The 16845-nt window shown below is 44.1% G+C and overlaps 3 protein-coding genes across 3 annotated transcripts; 1 reads left to right on the forward strand and 2 right to left on the reverse strand.

Annotated features, from left to right (window-relative positions):
• Nucleotides 1-196: 196 nt before the first annotated feature.
• Nucleotides 197-3647, forward strand: cnpy2 (canopy FGF signaling regulator 2). The gene is made up of 6 exons (XM_086039805.1): nucleotides 197-343; nucleotides 538-644; nucleotides 723-838; nucleotides 1921-2118; nucleotides 2242-2338; nucleotides 3001-3647. The coding sequence occupies exons 2-6, from the start codon at nucleotides 545-547 to the stop codon at nucleotides 3042-3044; spliced, it is 555 nt and encodes a 184-aa protein (XP_085895931.1). The 5' UTR covers nucleotides 197-343; nucleotides 538-544; the 3' UTR covers nucleotides 3045-3647.
• Nucleotides 3648-3893: 246 nt separating this feature from the next.
• Nucleotides 3894-12751, reverse strand: LOC147142288 (uncharacterized). The gene is made up of 3 exons (XM_086039803.1): nucleotides 12698-12751; nucleotides 12456-12559; nucleotides 3894-8130 (listed from the first exon to the last, which is right to left on the reverse strand). The coding sequence occupies exons 2-3, from the start codon at nucleotides 12536-12538 to the stop codon at nucleotides 4530-4532; spliced, it is 3684 nt and encodes a 1227-aa protein (XP_085895929.1). The 5' UTR covers nucleotides 12539-12559; nucleotides 12698-12751; the 3' UTR covers nucleotides 3894-4529.
• An 862-nt stretch (nucleotides 12752-13613) lies between these two features.
• On the reverse strand, nucleotides 13614-16306 carry LOC147142289 (EEF1A lysine methyltransferase 3-like). Its single transcript, XM_086040911.1, has 3 exons — nucleotides 15940-16306; nucleotides 15735-15846; nucleotides 13614-14971 (listed from the first exon to the last, which is right to left on the reverse strand). The coding sequence occupies exons 1-3, from the start codon at nucleotides 16099-16101 to the stop codon at nucleotides 14574-14576; spliced, it is 672 nt and encodes a 223-aa protein (XP_085897037.1). The 5' UTR covers nucleotides 16102-16306; the 3' UTR covers nucleotides 13614-14573.
• Nucleotides 16307-16845: the final 539 nt, after the last annotated feature.

The following is a 16845-nucleotide window of genomic DNA, read 5'->3' on the forward strand; positions in this document are numbered from 1 at the left end:
AAAACAAAGTTGGGTCAAAGTTAAAAACAGTTCGTAGACTATTACTTGAGTAAAAGTCCTAGAATGTCTGCCAAAAAAGTATTTTTCTTTTATTCTGTAGTAACGAAACTAGGTGAATCAAGAGCAAAAGTGAGAGTTGACAGGAAAAACAAAGTACAAATACGTGGAAAAATTTACTCAAGTACAGTAATTATTTGTGCCGCGTTGCATTGCAAGATAGCGTCATCCCGGCCACAGGGGGTCGATGTCTGTCATGTTGACGTGTTGCGCTGCAAGTGCTACGTCACCAAATTTCGCCGAACAAGATGAGCGACAAACTCTTCCAAATCACCGCGAGCATCTGGTGAGTTTCATCATAACTTTGTGCTTCCACGCCACTCTAAATCTCTATTTCAGTAGCGTTCGCGTAATTTGGTGCAAATTTCCCTCCCACAGTATGCTAGCTGTTGATAAAAGGAAGCCGAATAACTTCAGCATCGTCAGTTTTTTTGCTTGATGTAACGGCATCCCCCCTGTGGTCATTATTGTATTAAATAGATGCAACATGAGGGAAGTGGCTCTCCTGCTTTCAACCTGTGTGCTCTTCTTCCTCCTGCTGAGCTCCTGCCAGACAGCCAGACAAGGACAAGACATCCGATGTGGAGGTTGGTGTCTGCCTGCGCCTAGCACCCTTTATGAATGTGCAAATGCCAATTAGTAAATGGTGCATCTACCCCCCTCAGCTTGCAGGGCTCTGGTGGACGAGATGGAGTGGGCCATCTCCCAAATTGACCCCAAGAAAATGATCCAGACAGGCTCGTTTCGAATCAACCCAGATGGCAGTCAGTCCACCAGGGAGGTCAGTGTCCTATCTATTCACCTACTCTATCTGCGTTGACATGGGTGGGCAAACTTTTGTGCTCAAGCACCACATTAGATTTTTAAAAACCGAAAGATGGGCCCAGTCATTTTTAGATGTGGTTAAAAAAATGAGAGAGAGAGAAAAAATAAGTGTAAGAAAGTGTAAGAAGAAAACACTGTAAGAAAAAAAAAAACATTCTTAGGAGTATAAGAAATTTGAAATGGAAAATCAGTTTTGATTTAAAAGATGTTTTGGTTATTCACAGTTATACAGCTCTAGTTATTTTTACAAATTATTGACCAATCTAAAGTGTTGAAAATTGGCTTGCTCTCTCTTGGTGTGTCCGGAAAGGTTACTATTTGAAAGATACAAGGTTTTGGCCAGATGCTGGCGATAAGCAGTATGTCCATTATTAATCCCACTTTTGGGCGTCATGTTACAGAACCGCAATCATTACATCAAGGCCCTTGATGTAAAACAAGAATGTAAGACATTTGGAAAAGTGCCTCTTTCATCATTCAATTTTTTTTTTTTATTCAATGAGCATCAAAGCGCCCTGACAGTCTGTGTTTTTTGTTTTGTTTTTTGACACTTAATTCCCAAAAGACCAGCCACACTAGGAGCCTCACACTCAAGAGAAAGGTGCCTTTTGTCCTCGTGGTGTGCCAATACTTTTTCAGAAAGTTAAAATGTTACTTAAAATATTAACGTTGACACAAATTAATCAAATGTATTTTTTTCCTTATGGGGAAACAAAAGGTCAATGAAAACAAACCTGAGATTGACCAGCATCTTGGAACAGATTGTGTTTGACCTTAATGGTTTCACAAACAGTAAGCAAGACCCAACTCCAAACCGCAACAGATTATAAAATACGAAGCAGTTCGTCACACAGTAAAGTAGAGGGAAGCCAAAGGTAGACTGATCAAAATATCGTAAACACATGATGGAGTACAGAGTGTGCCCTATTCCATGTAGGGAGGAAAGTTAAATGATGTGAAAAAGAAAATGCATAATTTAAGAGATGATGGTGACTGGTCAAAGTAACTACACTGGTTGTAATCCACATCTGCCGCCAGGTTCCTCTGGCGCGCTCTGAGGGAAACCTTCTGGAGCTGATGGAAAGCGTGTGTGAGAGGATGGAGGACTATGGCGAGCACACAGACGCCGCCACCAACAGGAAGTCATACATCCGGGTCAAATCTCGCAACGGTGAAGCCATGGACCTCTCAGAGGCAACGCTGGACTCGAGAGTCACCGGCAGTTTAAAATTTGCAGTGAGTACAATGCTCTGAAGATTTTTGCGATTGTGAGTTTTCTTTTTCTTTCCATTTTCATTCCGCTATCCATTAAAATTCATCATGGTATATTGTGAGTTTTGTCACGATGTCTTCTGGCAGTGTGAAGCCATTGCTGAGCAGCACGAAGATGAACTCATTGAGTTCTTCTCTCATGAGACAGAAAATGTCAAAGACAAACTCTGCAGCAAGCGGACAGGTACATGTGCAAATTTAATTTTTCAAACACAATGAGAGCCATATCTTGCTTAGTTTTATTATTTTTGCTATTTATTTTTTACTTCTGTTATGAGTAGTACAGGTATGTACGGTAACTAAAAAAATTGACAGTGGAATCTCACCTCAAAACATATGTAAGGTCGTACAGTTCAGAATTTAACATGACAAAACCTTAGTCTGTCATGCCAACTGGACCCTAGATTGTTTTATGTGTTAATATTAATAATAGCTGTCAATGTATATATTTTTATAAATTGTCTATTTGTTGAAGTCAAACATTTATTTTTGCATTGCATATGACGACTACTGTTGTTTCTATATCCAGTATTTCACTCAGCAGCAAATGCTTGCGAATGTAACGAATTTGGGGTATTCGTCAGGGTTCATAAAAGGTTGCAAACATGTTCACAAACAGTTTTTACTTGTCCCAAACAGTTTGAATATGCTCTAAATTTCCTGGCGACAAAAAAAACGCCACGTTGGCAAGCACTTACAACCATTCGCCGCTCAGCGAGATACCAGCCGAAGGGAAAATCATTGTGAAATCCAATCGGAGCAAAACGTATTCAACTTGAGTGTCCACTGTGTTGTTCTAGTCATCATTGTATTTCCTCACTGCATTCTAATTGTATGTCCTGCCAGACCTTTGTGACCATGCTCTGAAAATCCCACACGATGAACTTTGACATCCTCACGCCATGGCGGCCGTCTCTCCTCAGCTGATAATGGCCGGCTCACGCCATGGCGGTGGCGACAGCGGTGAAAGTTAGTCTTGTATAAAAGTTCCACAGATTCCGAGTCCTCAAAAGTTGCGTCACTCATGGAGAATAGGGGAATTGTGTTTTGTTTGTTTTTGTATCAATTTCATCATCCCCTATATCTCTACCTCACAGTCATCAAGATCTCTCTTTAATTAGATTAGCACATTATTTTTACTGTGAAATTGTTCAAACTTAGTTGCAGAATCTTTCATGAAGTAGACAGGAAGTGCCTGTTTTAGGATACTTATATAGGAAATTAATGTAAAATATTGTAATGCATTGAGATGTAGATAAATTCGCTCCTAGGCTCTCCGATTTAAATTATGGGACTTTTCTTCTTGATGTAAATGAAGCAACTAAGTACTGTACGTCCACAGTTTGTCCATCCTCGCAAGACAGAAAAACGTGTAACTGCTGAACACGTTTCACAGCTGTTCACACTCACCAAATAATTCGCTGTCATTTTTCTACTATTTTCAACTGTATGACCAACCCAGTTTTTATATAAACTTTTGTCAGATTTCTGCATCTGCTTTGCCTTCTTTCTTGGAGAATTATGGATACGCAATATTTTAGCAAAGCATTCCTTTTGTTTATATATTTTAATCGAGAACCGTTTGATTTAACAACCCCTGGCCAAAATATCACCTAATCATGTTTTCAACAATATATTGCTCATCAATGCTAAAGTTTTCATTGATAGAATTTCTTATTTTCAACAGCTCAGCCTTTTTTGGTTTCTAAAAACAACTTCTATTGCAATAAGACAAGATGTGTTGTTTACATATTTTATTTCCATTCTGTTTTGATGACATGGATATCATTCTGCAATCAAACGTAAAAGGTGTAAAATTACTTATACAATCAGATGAGATGCAGAAGATAGACAATAGTGCATATCCTCGCTGTCCTGTAAAATACACTTATGTCCATTTATTTACATTAATGGGGTCTCCACACTGCAGACTTCCCATTGTGATTTTTTTTTTTTTTTTAAATGACAAAATTGGACATATGTGTTTTTTACGGGACAGCGACAATATACTTATGAGAACCTGTACAAAAGCAGAATAAAAAATTCTGCCAGTAGCAAACTAATAATTCACATTTTTATTGACAATGTCAAAGATTTATTATTGTAGTGTGTCACCATACATGCCACAATGGAACATGTTTTATACTCTACTATACTTGTATCTCTTTCCATCTCTAATAGATAAATAATAATAGGTTTATTACTTCTTTTTTTTTTAAGTCAGTGGGTTGAGTTTTAATAAAACCACATTTATTGGTAGTTATCGTAAAGGCATATTTTTATTTGCTTTGCAGGTATGTGTGGTGATTGTGCTCGGGCATTTCGTTTGGTACAACCGTAAAATCTGTGTACATTTCCCCCATACTGTCATTGGACTACAAAGTTTGCTCATCTTTCGTTGTCCCCACCTCGTACTCATCACTCTGGCCACACTGATCGCCATCACCTTCTCCCTCTTCTTCACCTGCTGTGTTTTGTTCAGCTTCAACCAGGCAGCACCTCCCACCCTCCTCCCCTGTTTCTTCCACGTCGTCCTCATCTGCTATAATAACCGTGTCCCCAGAGTCATGGCTGCTGGTGCTACTACAAGACAGCGTGTCCTCCTCGTGCCATGGCTGTGGAAGCATTTGTGCAATCTCAGTGCCCTCTAACGCCCCGAGTTCTTCAAAGACTCCCTGCTCGAAATCGACAACTACGCTCTCGGGATCCCAAAACTCAAATATTTCCTCCTCTTCGTTCTCTGAGTCAGGAGCCGTATGTTTCCTGATGCGATTCACTGCGTCCCACAGGGAGTTGGGATACTGAAGCTCTGCTCCCTCGGGGATATGAGGGGGGACACTTCCACTTCCCTCTGGAGGAGGTGGAGTAGGAGGTGAAAACGTGGAATCTTCAGAGGAAGGGGTACAATCCAGGAGAAGAAGAGAAGAGATGGTTTCAGAAAGTCCAATAGGGGAATCGTGGTTTTGAGTTGACGGGCAGGCTGATGTAGTTTCTGAATGAAGGGCAAATTCTTCTCTTGACTCTTGTGGTGGAAGGTGAGTTTGGGGTTGAGCCGCATGGTTTGTGCTAGAAGGTAAGGGAGGAGATGATTTCATATTTGATAAAATGTCATTCTTACACTCAGCTGTCTCTTCCTCAAGACCTGTCAAATCCTTGTTGTCTTCAGGTGACTCCATGTTAGTCTCTTTCACCTTGACATCCTCTACTGCTTGGAAGTCAAAAGATTTGCCCTGTTCCTCTTCACTTTGACTTGGGGTCACTTTTTCTGATTCCTCTTCTGAATCATCAGTCCTGTTCTCTTCTTCAGTCTGAATGCAAAGGAGTTGCTGCTCAGTGTCGGAATCCTTAGACTTCTCTTGGAATATCCCGAGATTCTGCTCAAGAAGTTCCATAGCCATATCGATCGCATCATCACTGGCTGGGCCACATTCTAATTGCTGTTGTGCCACCAATTTGTCTGTCCCATCTTTGGGAGATTCCTGTGGTACATCGCTGAGCTCACCGTGCTGTGATGGTTGTCCCTTATCAGCTTGGTCTTCCTCACAAAACTCAATATCAGGCATTGGCGTGGACGTTATTACATCAGAAGGCAGAGTGGAAGGGTCAGCGATGGGAATCCGAGTTGGTACACGCAGCGACGATATGGTTCCAGGTTGAAGCGTGTGACTGACTGACTCGGCATCTGGAGCGTTCTCTATCTCTGACTCTAATAAACACGGGAGTGACTGAACAGCTAAAGGTGACTGCACAAGATTAGGATTGGATTCTTGGGTATCTTTCGAGGCTGCAAGTAAGAGAGGATTAGAAAGGGCAGGAGGTGGAGTGACACATTCAATGACATCAATATTTATGTGACTCTGCTCAGGGTTGGCTGATACTTGAGTGGACCCACCTAGAGTAACCCCCGTCTTGACAAACTGATCCACGTTGTCTAGTGCAAATTGGCTGTTACTCTCATCTTGCTTAAACGCATTGGACACCTGCGGGTGGGATCCTGAAACGTTCTCACAATCAACACTAGGACCTGTATCCAAATCAACAGACATCCTTTCCCTACTTTGGTCTTGGTGGTTCTGTGACTCCTCCTCCTCGGTGGTCTCTTTTGACAGCTCGCATCTCGTTTCATTTTTGTTCACTTCAGGTAAATCTAATCCCTTGTCTTCATCTGTCATGGATACCTCAGGAAGTGAGGTTGCATGAAGTTGGATACCAAGGATTCTTTCAGATCGCTTCTCCAAAGATTCCCTTGCAGCATTTTCACTCTCACACTCAAGAGTTGTCTCTGCATGGTTCGTGTTCAGGCTGTTCTTCGGCCTTTTGCCTGTTGGCAAGAGTTTCAATTCAACGTTTTGATCAGAATGCAACTCCCGGCTAAGAAGGCCACAGGATTGACTAGAAGAGGCGGGACTGTGATCTGGATTCTGTTCTGTGTTCGTACTGGATCCCAAGAATTGAACGTGTTCCTTCTTAGGAGACTTAATGAGTTCTATTTTGACAACAACACACGTTGTGTCGATTACTAGGAGATCTTTCCCCTCCTCTGTTTCTAGGCCTTGCTTGATGTCGAGTCTTCTTACTTCCATGTCAAGTGGACTCTGAGTAAGAGTCCTTCTTGTGAAACTTGGCTCCCTCCACAAAGGATATTTGGCTGACACGGGTGATACCAACTGAGTGGCTCGTCTCTCAACTGTAGACTTGTTATCGTTTATGTACTCGTTGAATGGGCAACCCTCTGTCTTGTCTGCCTTTGGTAGTTCTTCCTCTGGCAGGCCAGTTTTTATGCAACTCGGTGTCACCTTTGTAGGTTTGAGGTTTCTGTCCCCAAAGGTCAGGGCAGACGTCTCTGTGAGTGCCTTGTAGTCTACTTCATCCGCCACCTTGGATGCTTGGATATTTCCACTACTGATGGGCGAACATTTTCCAAGTTCTGTGGTTGGAGTGTTTGCTTGGTCACTGGGTGTCAAGGACGGGTGTTCTGTTGGGTCTGCTGTCCGAGACACTAAACAGAAGATGGTCATTCCACCAGTCTTTTTGCTTAATCTAAATTTCCGCCCTTCGATCACTTTTGAGGACGATTCCTGGATAATCTTTGTTGTCTTAACTTGCTGTGAGATTTGTGGACATGTCAAAACCTTGTGTGGAATGTGGGCACTGTGGACAGGATTCCTTTGGTAGGCGTGTCCTTTAAACTCTGGGTATGCTTTTTGATTTCTGTCTTGTTTATCTTGTGTCTTCTCAACCTGCTCCCAATGGCGAGGCATCACAGCTAAACCTTTATGTGGACTGTTATAGGGAGGAGGGGCAACATAACCAGGGGGCTGACTAAACAGTCTCCTTTGGGATTTTCCTTTCACGTCCACCATTTGGCACACATCGGGAGCTTGCGGTGGACTATAAGTTTGTTGCTTGACCGCTCTCACCCACTGCCCCGGATCATCTCTTGTGTTTGCACATTGTCCGACTTGCTGCAGTGATGCCATGCAAGATTCTATCCCGCTCCGTCTGTTCTCCAGCAGCCCATGGTAGGCTCCCCTCAGCTCTGCCTCTATCCGCCTCCTCCTTGGAAGGGAATGGCTGTAACGAGCAGCCCAGGCTTCCAGCTCTCTGTAGCTACTGCTGTCCCTCTTGGACAACTCCTTGTAACGGAAAAGATTGGACGGCTCCCACCTCCTTTGCCATCCCTCTCTCACGTAGCCTCTCTCGGGTGCTCCCTCCACCTGTCCAGCTGTTGTCCATTCTTTGGCATCACAAGTCTCGTAGTCTCCCATGGTCTGCTGAGAATGATGACCCCAGATAAAATGGTGCTGAGCAGAAGTAGAGGCACACACCTGTGGATCAGTCCAGTTGGTGTGATCCAGTAGCGTTCCTCCTGTTCTTGACCTTGGCAACGTCCAGTAGCTGGACTCTCCGACATGATTCCGCTGCTCGTCGTGGCTCCCTGGGGGATAATGTGTTGCCTGATGCCTGTCATGATGGCTGTGCGGATGAAGAGATTATAAAATGTGTCACAACATAGTGTTACCTTCCCTGATGCTGTTTTCTGACACTGCCTGATGAAAAAGGGTCAATAATTTGGAATTGCGCCAATATTTTTATGAAGAATATGACTGAAGCCACACAAAATTCCATTTGTCACATCATCACACCGGGTTTTTTCATTCATCATCAGAGTTGATGTTAAGAACAAATCTTTAGTTTTTAAGTTTTGCGATACAGCAGCTCATTGGGTGATATAGACTTCCGGCGCGTGATATAGACTTCCGGCGCCGCACGAGTGGCAGCCCGCTACAGTAGCTCCGGCTCATCGGTGAGCCTTTTCGTGTGTTTTTGTTCTTTAATATTACTCTACCTCATACCTTTTTCGTATAATTGATAGTCGTAACTTGCGTAGCAATGGACACCCAAACTGCGGTATTCTTGCTGCTGCTGATTGCTATTTTTTGCGCGATCGTGTCCGGCGACTTGGCTCGGAGCCGAGCCCCCATTGTTTACAGCCGGAATCAGCTGTTAGCACTCCGTGCTAACCATGCGCCGGCTCCCGGGGCGAGACCCGATATTCCCCGTGAGCTGAGGAGGAAGAGACGGGGATCTCGTGCGGGGGTTAAACGCCGGGAAAGGAGGAGACGATACCATCCCGTCCTCCCGTCTGTTATCATGGGGAATGTTAGATCGCTCCCCAACAAGATGGACGAGCTAGCGGCGCTTACCCGGCACGAGAGGGACTTCCGGGAGGCTAGCCTGATGCTATTCACGGAGTCGTGGCTAACAACGCTAACGCCGAACGCGGTCGTAGAATTGGACGGCTTCCAAATCATACGCGCGGACAGGACGCTGGAGAGTGGAAAGAGGAAAGGAGGAGGGCTGGCTGTGTTTGTGAACGATAGATGGTGTAATCCTGGGCACATCACGATTAAGGAGCAGCTTTGCAGCAGGGATATTGAGCTGCTAGCTGTTGGCATGAGGCCATTCTACATCCCGCGAGAGTTTAGTCACGTGATCGCGGTGACCGTCTACGTCCCACCAGCTGCCAGCTGCGACACAGCCTGTGATGTCTTGACTGCAGCAGTGAGCAGGCTACAAACACAGCACCCAAATGCCCTGGTACTCATCTCTGGTGACTTCAATCATGCCTCCCCTTCCTCCTCTCTGCCTTCATTCACACAGTATGTCACCTGCCACACCAGAGACAATAAAACACTGGACCTTTTCTATGCCAACACCAAGGAGGCATACACATCACTGCCCCTCCCCCCGCTGGGCAAAGCTGATCACAACCTGGTGGCTCTCCAGTCTGTGTACAAACCTCTGGTCCGCAGGCAGCCAGCTGTGACCCGCACGGTTCAGAGATGGTCTGGAGAGGCCGAGGAGGCCTTAAAGGACTGCTTCAGCACAACTGTGTGGGAAGTATTCAGCGATGCTCACGGGGAAGACATTAGTAGTCTAACGGACACTGTTACAGACTATATAAATTTCTGCATGGAGAACACCATACCCACCAGGACAGTAAGGTGTTTCTCCAACAACAAACCCTGGATCACACCAGACATAAAAGCTCTCCTGAAGGAGAAGAGGAGGGCTTTTGCGTCAGGCAACATAGAGGAGCGGAGGACTGTGCAGCGCCAGCTGAGGAGGAGGATCAGAGAGGGGAAAAGGTCCTACAGGAAGAGGATGGAGGAGCAGCTGCTGCAGAATAACGCCAGGGGAGTCTGGAGGGGCCTGAAGACCATCTCAGGCCACGGACAACCCAAGACCCGGACTGAGGGGGACCTGCAGTGGGCAAATGAGCTGAATCTCTTTTTCAATAGGTTCGATCAGATGCCTGCCTCCACTCAGTCTCTCCTGCTGCAGTCTCCACCTACTCCTCCTGCTGGGCGTGTCACCCCCTCCCCTCTTTTCTCCACAGTCTCCAGCTCCCAGCTACACCAGATAGCCACCACTCCTTCCTGTCCAGCCTTGGCCTTCACAACATCTCAGGTGAGGAACCAGCTGAAGAAGATGAAGGCGAGGAAGGCAGCGGGTCCAGATGGCATCAGCCCCCAGCTCCTCAAATCCTGCGCAGACCAGCTGTGTGGAATTGTCCAGCACATGTTCAACCTGAGCCTGAAGCTGGGCAGGGTCCCCCAGCTATGGAAAACATCCTGCCTGGTTCCGGTGCCAAAGACCCCCCACCCGAAGGAGCTCAACAGCTTCAGACCGGTGGCGCTGACGTCTCACCTGATGAAGACCCTGGAGAGACTGGTCCTTGTCCACCTGCGCCCCCTGGTGAGCTCCTCAATGGACCCACTCCAGTTCGCATACCAGCCTGGCATCAGTGTGGATGATGCCATCATCTACCTCCTCCACACTTCACTCTCCCACCTGGAGAAGGCGGGGAGCACTGTGAGGATCATGTTCTTTGATTTCTCCAGTGCTTTCAACACCATCCAGCCCACCCTACTGGGAGACAAGCTGGAGCGGGCGGGGGTGGCGCACCACCTCACCACATGGATCCAGGACTACCTCACAAACCGGCCACAGTATGTGAGAACACAGGACTGTGTGTCTGACGTGCTCCTCTGCAGCACGGGGGCCCCACAGGGAACTGTCTTGGCTCCCTTCCTGTTCACCCTCTACACCTCGGACTTCAACTACAACACCCCTACCTGTCACCTGCAGAAGTTCTCTGACGACTCTGCGATTGTCGGCCTCATCACAGGCGGAGATGATCGGGAGTACAGAGAACTTACTCAGGGTTTTGTGGATTGGTGCCAGCAGAACCGCCTCCTGATCAATGCGGGGAAATCCAAAGAAATGGTGGTGGATTTCGGTAGGCGCCAGCACTCTTCACCTGCACCAGTGAATATCCGGGGAACAGATGTTGAGAGAGTCTCAACTTACAAGTACCTGGGTGTTCATCTGAACAATAAACTGGACTGGTGCGACAACACAGACGCCCTCTATAGGAAGAGTCAGAGCAGACTCTTCCTACTCAGGAGACTGAGGTCTTTTGGGGTTCAGGGGACACTCCTCAGGAACTTTTATGACTCGGTGGTTGCATCGGTCATCTTCCAGGGAGTGGTCACCTGGGCAGGCGGCGTCTCGGCCCGGGACAAGAAGCGGCTGGACAAACTGGTCAAGAGGGCCGGCTCTGTCCTGGGCTGCTCCCTGGACTCTGTGGACTCGGTGGGGGACAGGAGGATGTTGGCCAAGCTGTCATCAATGCTGGGCAACCCGGACCACCCCCTCCAGGGCACCCTAACAGCACTCCATAGCACCTTCAGTGACAGACTGTTACACCCTCGCTGTGCAAAGGAGAGATTCCGCCGTTCCTTCTTGCCTGCTGCTGTCAGACTCTTTAACAAGAACATTGTGTAGTCTCTACAAACTGGCGGTCATTAGTGCAATTGTGCAGTCCTGCACCTGAGCTCGTATCGTGCAATACCCAATATTCCCCACTACTGTAATACCGTGCAATACTCAACATTCCCCACTACTGTTAGTCTAGTTTTATTTTTATCCAAGGCTGTTCCTTACATTTCACTACAGCACTGCAGCACTGTCACTTAGAGTATTTTTTCCTCTGTACTATGTACAGGCCGAAATGAGTGTTCCTCATATTTTTTATGTAGATGTAGGTTGGTGTGTATACACGTGTATATACACATGTTACTGCGTATATCTACATAGGTTTGATTCTAAATGTTTGCCGTCAATGTTATACATTAATGGCGACATTATGCCGCCGCCCCTGTGTGACCTATATCTTTGCTACTGTAACAACGAAAATTTCCCCACTGTGGGATCAATAAAGGCATTCTTATCTTATCTTATTTCTTTTTACACGTTTTTGACAATTAAACATGTTTAAAAGCGTGGTGAATGTAGTAGTCAGCTTGCTTTGGGCAACCCTCCCCTTTTCCATTTCTCTAAATGCTATGCCTCTGTCTTGTGTCATGAAAGGGTTGGTAGTTTTTTTCTCTTCTGATGTCATTTTTTTCATTCACTTTTTTTTCCCCAATCGTACGACATTTGAAAATGTTAAATGGTTGATTTAAACATGTCTCGTACAGAGTTAACGATGGCCAGAGTGTGACGAATATATCATTTTTTGACCTTTTAGGTACGCAGAAAAGTCCAATGGATGGCCTACATCTCGCAAAGAAAAAAACTAACAAAAAAAATGGTCTAATGCATTAATAACTCATGCAATCAAATATCATCTGCTTGAGGGCAGTCTGCGCAATTACTTCACTGTGTCCTAAAATGCAACCACGCAAAAACCACACCACGGGCAATATCACTTGTGGTATATAAATACTTACTTATGTGTATAATTTCTTCCAGGAACTGTATCAAATCTGGTGTACTGGGGCAGCAGCTCTGGATTCTTAGGCCATAAATCCATAGTGTGCACAGATTACTTGATCTGAAATGTGAAGGAAAATGATGTATATTTTGCAACGCATGGTTTCATTTAATCAGTTAATATTGCATTTTAGGTTCTATTAGTTTATAAAAAAAAATATATATATATATATATATATATATATATTGTGACACATACCTTTGGACTGATTATAATTTCCTCTCTTCTTGTTATGGCATGAGACTTCCAAATAGGACAACTTGTTTTAAAGAGGCGTCGGGGTCAGTCCCTCCCACTCGGCACACGCGCGCACAGACAAACACACACCCCCCTGTCACCTCCCTCTCATTTCACCAGGTTTATGCTATGCCATCAGGTGTTTTGAAACAGCTTAACTAGGACCGCAAAAACAGACTCAAACTTTCTAAAACTATGAATAACATAATAAAATATTTTCAATTTTACATTTGTCATGAAGCGTCGACATTCATACATTTATATAAAGCCGACATAATCTTTCCCTAACTTTTCCCATTAACTGATGACTAAACGCCCTGCTCAGCGTGATAGTAGCCGCATGGAAATGGTGGGGATCAATCGCTTTGTCGACTCGATTGTAGCACACGGCGAGAAGGCCAGCGGATGCCGCCTCCCTTTTCTTCGGAACTCACCAGCGTGACAAACAGGCTTTCCTTTGCTGAACAGAAAGTCAGTACATCAGCAGAGTGAGGGAGAGAGCGGATGAAGCATTAGGAGCAGACAGCGGGCCAGAGGCAGAGCAATCTGTTGATGTTGACAGAATAGTTGGTGGGGATGGGGTGGTTATTGTTATGGGTGACTAATGCCTCAATTAAAACTACAATAGAACCTTGGGATACAATTTGGAGTTTAGTTAAAAAATATATATATTTTAACTGTGTGAAGCACATTGAGTTACCTTGTGTATGAAATGTGCTATACTGTGTACATAAAGCTGCCTTGCCCTTGCCTTGGGAGTTCCACATGAGTTATTTCAGTGAAATTGCACGCTAGACATGTTGACAGAATAGCAGTTACATGAAAATGAACAAGTGACAAATAATTTAGATATCAATGTATGTGTTTTAATCATTTCTTTTATTTAATAGTCCTTTAAATAATTTCACAAGAAATGTGCATGTCTAAATGATTGTGATTTGCTTTAAAAAACAAAAAAGCAAGCCAAATGTTTGTTTTTAAACATATGAAGCCTGAAAATATCCAAAAACATTTGTCAAAAAAATATCTCATCTGCGTTACATTAAGACAATCTTAAATGGTTAGTTGATGAGACAATTAAGAATTCCGCAGATTGTGTAAATAATTATATAGATTGTCGATTAATCGTACCATGAAACAAAATGGAATGCACTACTTGTTTTTAAGTGAAACTCAATTTCGGCTGTTTTTTTTTTCGAAAGAACATGGTTGTGGGAAGCTGTGCTGCATCCACGCAGACCTCCATTATGTCATTATTCCGCTGTAACATGTGCATGGACACACAAGAGAAACATCCCTCAAAAATGAATAATTCAGCAATAATTAATAATCAAGGAAATCTCTGATTTGAATATCAAATTATCACATAATCTGACCGACCTATCAGTCATCATGAAGATTGTTTTCATCTTTTCTCAAGATAATTAAGTAAACATTAACAGGCCTACATGAAATGTGGAATGTGCTTTGTCAAAAAAACAACAAAATTTTCACCACACAATCCACCCAGCCATTTTGCCTAGCTGACGATTGTGAGCAGCAGGGTACACCCTCAGTTGGTGGCCAGCCAATCGCAAGGCACATCTGGACCAACAACTATTCACACTAATTTTTCACACCGAATGTCTAAGATTATCCTACATGTTTTTGAAATGTGACACGGGAGGAAGCCAGAGTAGAGCTGTGCTAGCTGTCCACTCTAAAAATATTCAACATTTTTTTTTTTTAATTAAGATATAAAAGTGACAATGTGACATTCTCTTCTTATCCAAAATAATTCAGTCATGACTCATCTCGCTGTGGTAACTAATCCGGTAAGAGCAACATGTCCATGCTCTTACTGGTCTTTTCTCAAAGACGCTCTGTAAATATTAATGTTTAGATTGTCTTCACGGTGCATCAGTTGTACATAAAATCTCCTTGGCAGATGTTCTTCAAAAAAACTCGGCGTCTTGTGCTCTTTACGCATTTTGGATGAGAGGTAAACCACAGCCTTACTCTTGCACAGGTGAGCCAGCGTGTCCACTAAAAGCGGATACGTCTCGCGTAGGTATATAATATCTGCGCCCAGCACCAGGTCCCAGTCTGAGGGGAACTTCATGTGGTCCTCACCCCAGGACAGAGGGAGGACAGTGGGAGGGGCAGCAGGCCAACCGCTGGATGGCATGTTGGTGCAGACGTTGGCCTTAAGCTGCGGAAGAGTCACAGGAAGGTCTGTGAGGGTCACGTCTGCACCTACAAGTAAACGGGAGTAAAAATATGTAGTTTTGTTGATAAAACATTAAGAAGAGGAAATTAAATATTCACATTCAGCCTTGGATGGAAACAATCAAATGATTTGACTGCAACTCTGCAAATTCAGGTTTCATGTGTCATTGAAGGGTTAATAATTTTACTTTAGTTTTACTATACAGTGATTAACTTAAAGTGCTACTTGACAGTTTAAAAAGTTATGTTACTTAAAAGCATTGGCAAGATCTTGTTACGTTCTTGGAAAAAATGAATACAGGGGTACATGGAGTCCCAGGACTGCTGTGACGTGGCACAAGTAAATATCTATTTACTTTACACAATACTTAGTGACTTTTTTTTTTATCTTGTATTGAACAAAAAGTTGATTTAAAAACAGAGTAATACTAAAACTAAATTTTAAAAAAACATTTCGAAAGCTAACTTGCACTAAAATTTATTTAAATTACTAAATTTAAAAAACGAAAGTCAAACCAAAATCCTAACTATAATGAACAATCAAAAACTATAATGACAATGAAGGTAGTAACTAATGCTTCCCTCTCCTCCTTGCCACGTAACTTATTCGTCCTCGTTCGTTGTAACACCGAAACATCGTAAACCGAAGACCACCTGGATTTAAGATAAACTGACAGAATTGGATCCCTAAATAAAAAATGAAAATCCACTGATGACTGACGTCACATCAAACGTGGCCCGATTGATGTAACATGCCACACACGGTGTATGTGTGTGTCGTTTCAAGTACCAAGGCGAGCAGCCACAATCCCAACAACACCAGTGCCCGATCCCAGCTCGATGACGCGTCTCCCACGCCACTCCATGCGTTGCTCCTCAAAGTATCGACAAAGTTGTAACGCCTGTGTGCAACACACGCGGACACGTAAACACGCACAGCGCAGTCAACAATTGCATTTGTGCAAAGTCGACATTGGGTGACAAGTCTTACTTACGGATTCCCACACAGGAGCAGCCACGCCGAGGTTTCCACCGAATAACTGTATGATCTTCAGCTCCTGGCCCATTAATTTATAAACGCTGTCCTGAGAAAACGTGTCAGCGAACAAACACTCGTCAGCGGGGAAAGGGTCGTCGTCATCCACACAACAGCTCATCGTGCTTGATTGATGGATAGAAGAAAAAAAATAGATAACGGTAAAAAAAAAAAAAAAAAAAAAAAAAAGTGTAGTTTAGTCCAAATAATTTTCCGGGTCAACTACCATAAGCTAGCTAACTAGCTGAGCTAGTCAATGATCCATTCCGACGAAATGCGGAAAGTTAAACACGATGCATTCCAGTCGATTTCTTGTAAGATGCGAGTAGACACGTTCGTGTATTAAACTTTATTTGTGATTAATTCGTGTAGAGATTAACAACACGTTATTGGTTAGAATAAATGGGGTATTCTTATTTTGAAAGGCAAGTTATTCATGTTTATGTTCCGGGTTACACGAGGAGTCCAGATTGTTGCTACACGTGTACATTGCACACGTATTCAAAACTCATTTCCTTCAGTCATCATAATTCAGTGCAACATTTACGAACTTCACTATTCGCCGATTGGAGTATTGTAGCGTAATTTATCATTTTAAGGTGGGCCCCCAGTCGTCGTAGGTGAAACTGGGATTCTTGTTCATCGTGGTCCGTTCGTTCATTTTCAAGATCATCTTTTTGGCCAATGCTGGTGAAAACATGTGCACGGCGCGAAGGACGACGTTCACGCAGAATACGATGAGCAACATGGAGCCCGTGTAATGGTACAGCCACACTTTTTGCACAGACATGATCGCGGTTGCTGCTCTCAAGTCCCCGATTGGGAAATGAGTGCTGGGAGAGCACAGAAGACACGCGTGATGCCT

The sequence above is a fragment of the Filicampus tigris genome, chromosome 9, assembly GCF_054856515.1.
Source record: "Filicampus tigris isolate MCC_2025a chromosome 9, RoL_Ftig_1.0, whole genome shotgun sequence".
NCBI lineage: Eukaryota > Metazoa > Chordata > Actinopteri > Syngnathiformes > Syngnathidae > Filicampus > Filicampus tigris.

Coding starts and splice junctions, on each gene's coding strand:
- cnpy2 (XM_086039805.1), top strand. CDS start 545: ATGAGGGAAGTGGCTCTCCTGCTTTCAACCTGTGTGCTCTTCTTCCTC. Junction 2,119..2,241: donor CCGGCAGTTTAAAATTTGCA/GTGAGTACAATG, acceptor GTCTTCTGGCAG/TGTGAAGCCATTGCTGAGCA. Junction 2,339..3,000: donor ACTCTGCAGCAAGCGGACAG/GTACATGTGCAA, acceptor ATGTCCTGCCAG/ACCTTTGTGACCATGCTCTG.
- LOC147142288 (XM_086039803.1), bottom strand. CDS start 12,538: ATGGATTTATGGCCTAAGAATCCAGAGCTGCTGCCCCAGTACACCAGA. Junction 8,131..12,455: donor GGAAGAAATTATACACATAA/GTAAGTATTTAT, acceptor TCATCCGCACAG/CCATCATGACAGGCATCAGG.
- LOC147142289 (XM_086040911.1), bottom strand. CDS start 16,101: ATGAGCTGTTGTGTGGATGACGACGACCCTTTCCCCGCTGACGAGTGT. Junction 15,847..15,939: donor CTGCTCCTGTGTGGGAATCC/GTAAGTAAGACT, acceptor TGTTGCACACAG/GCGTTACAACTTTGTCGATA. Junction 14,972..15,734: donor GATTGTGGCTGCTCGCCTTG/GTACTTGAAACG, acceptor GTTTACTTGTAG/GTGCAGACGTGACCCTCACA.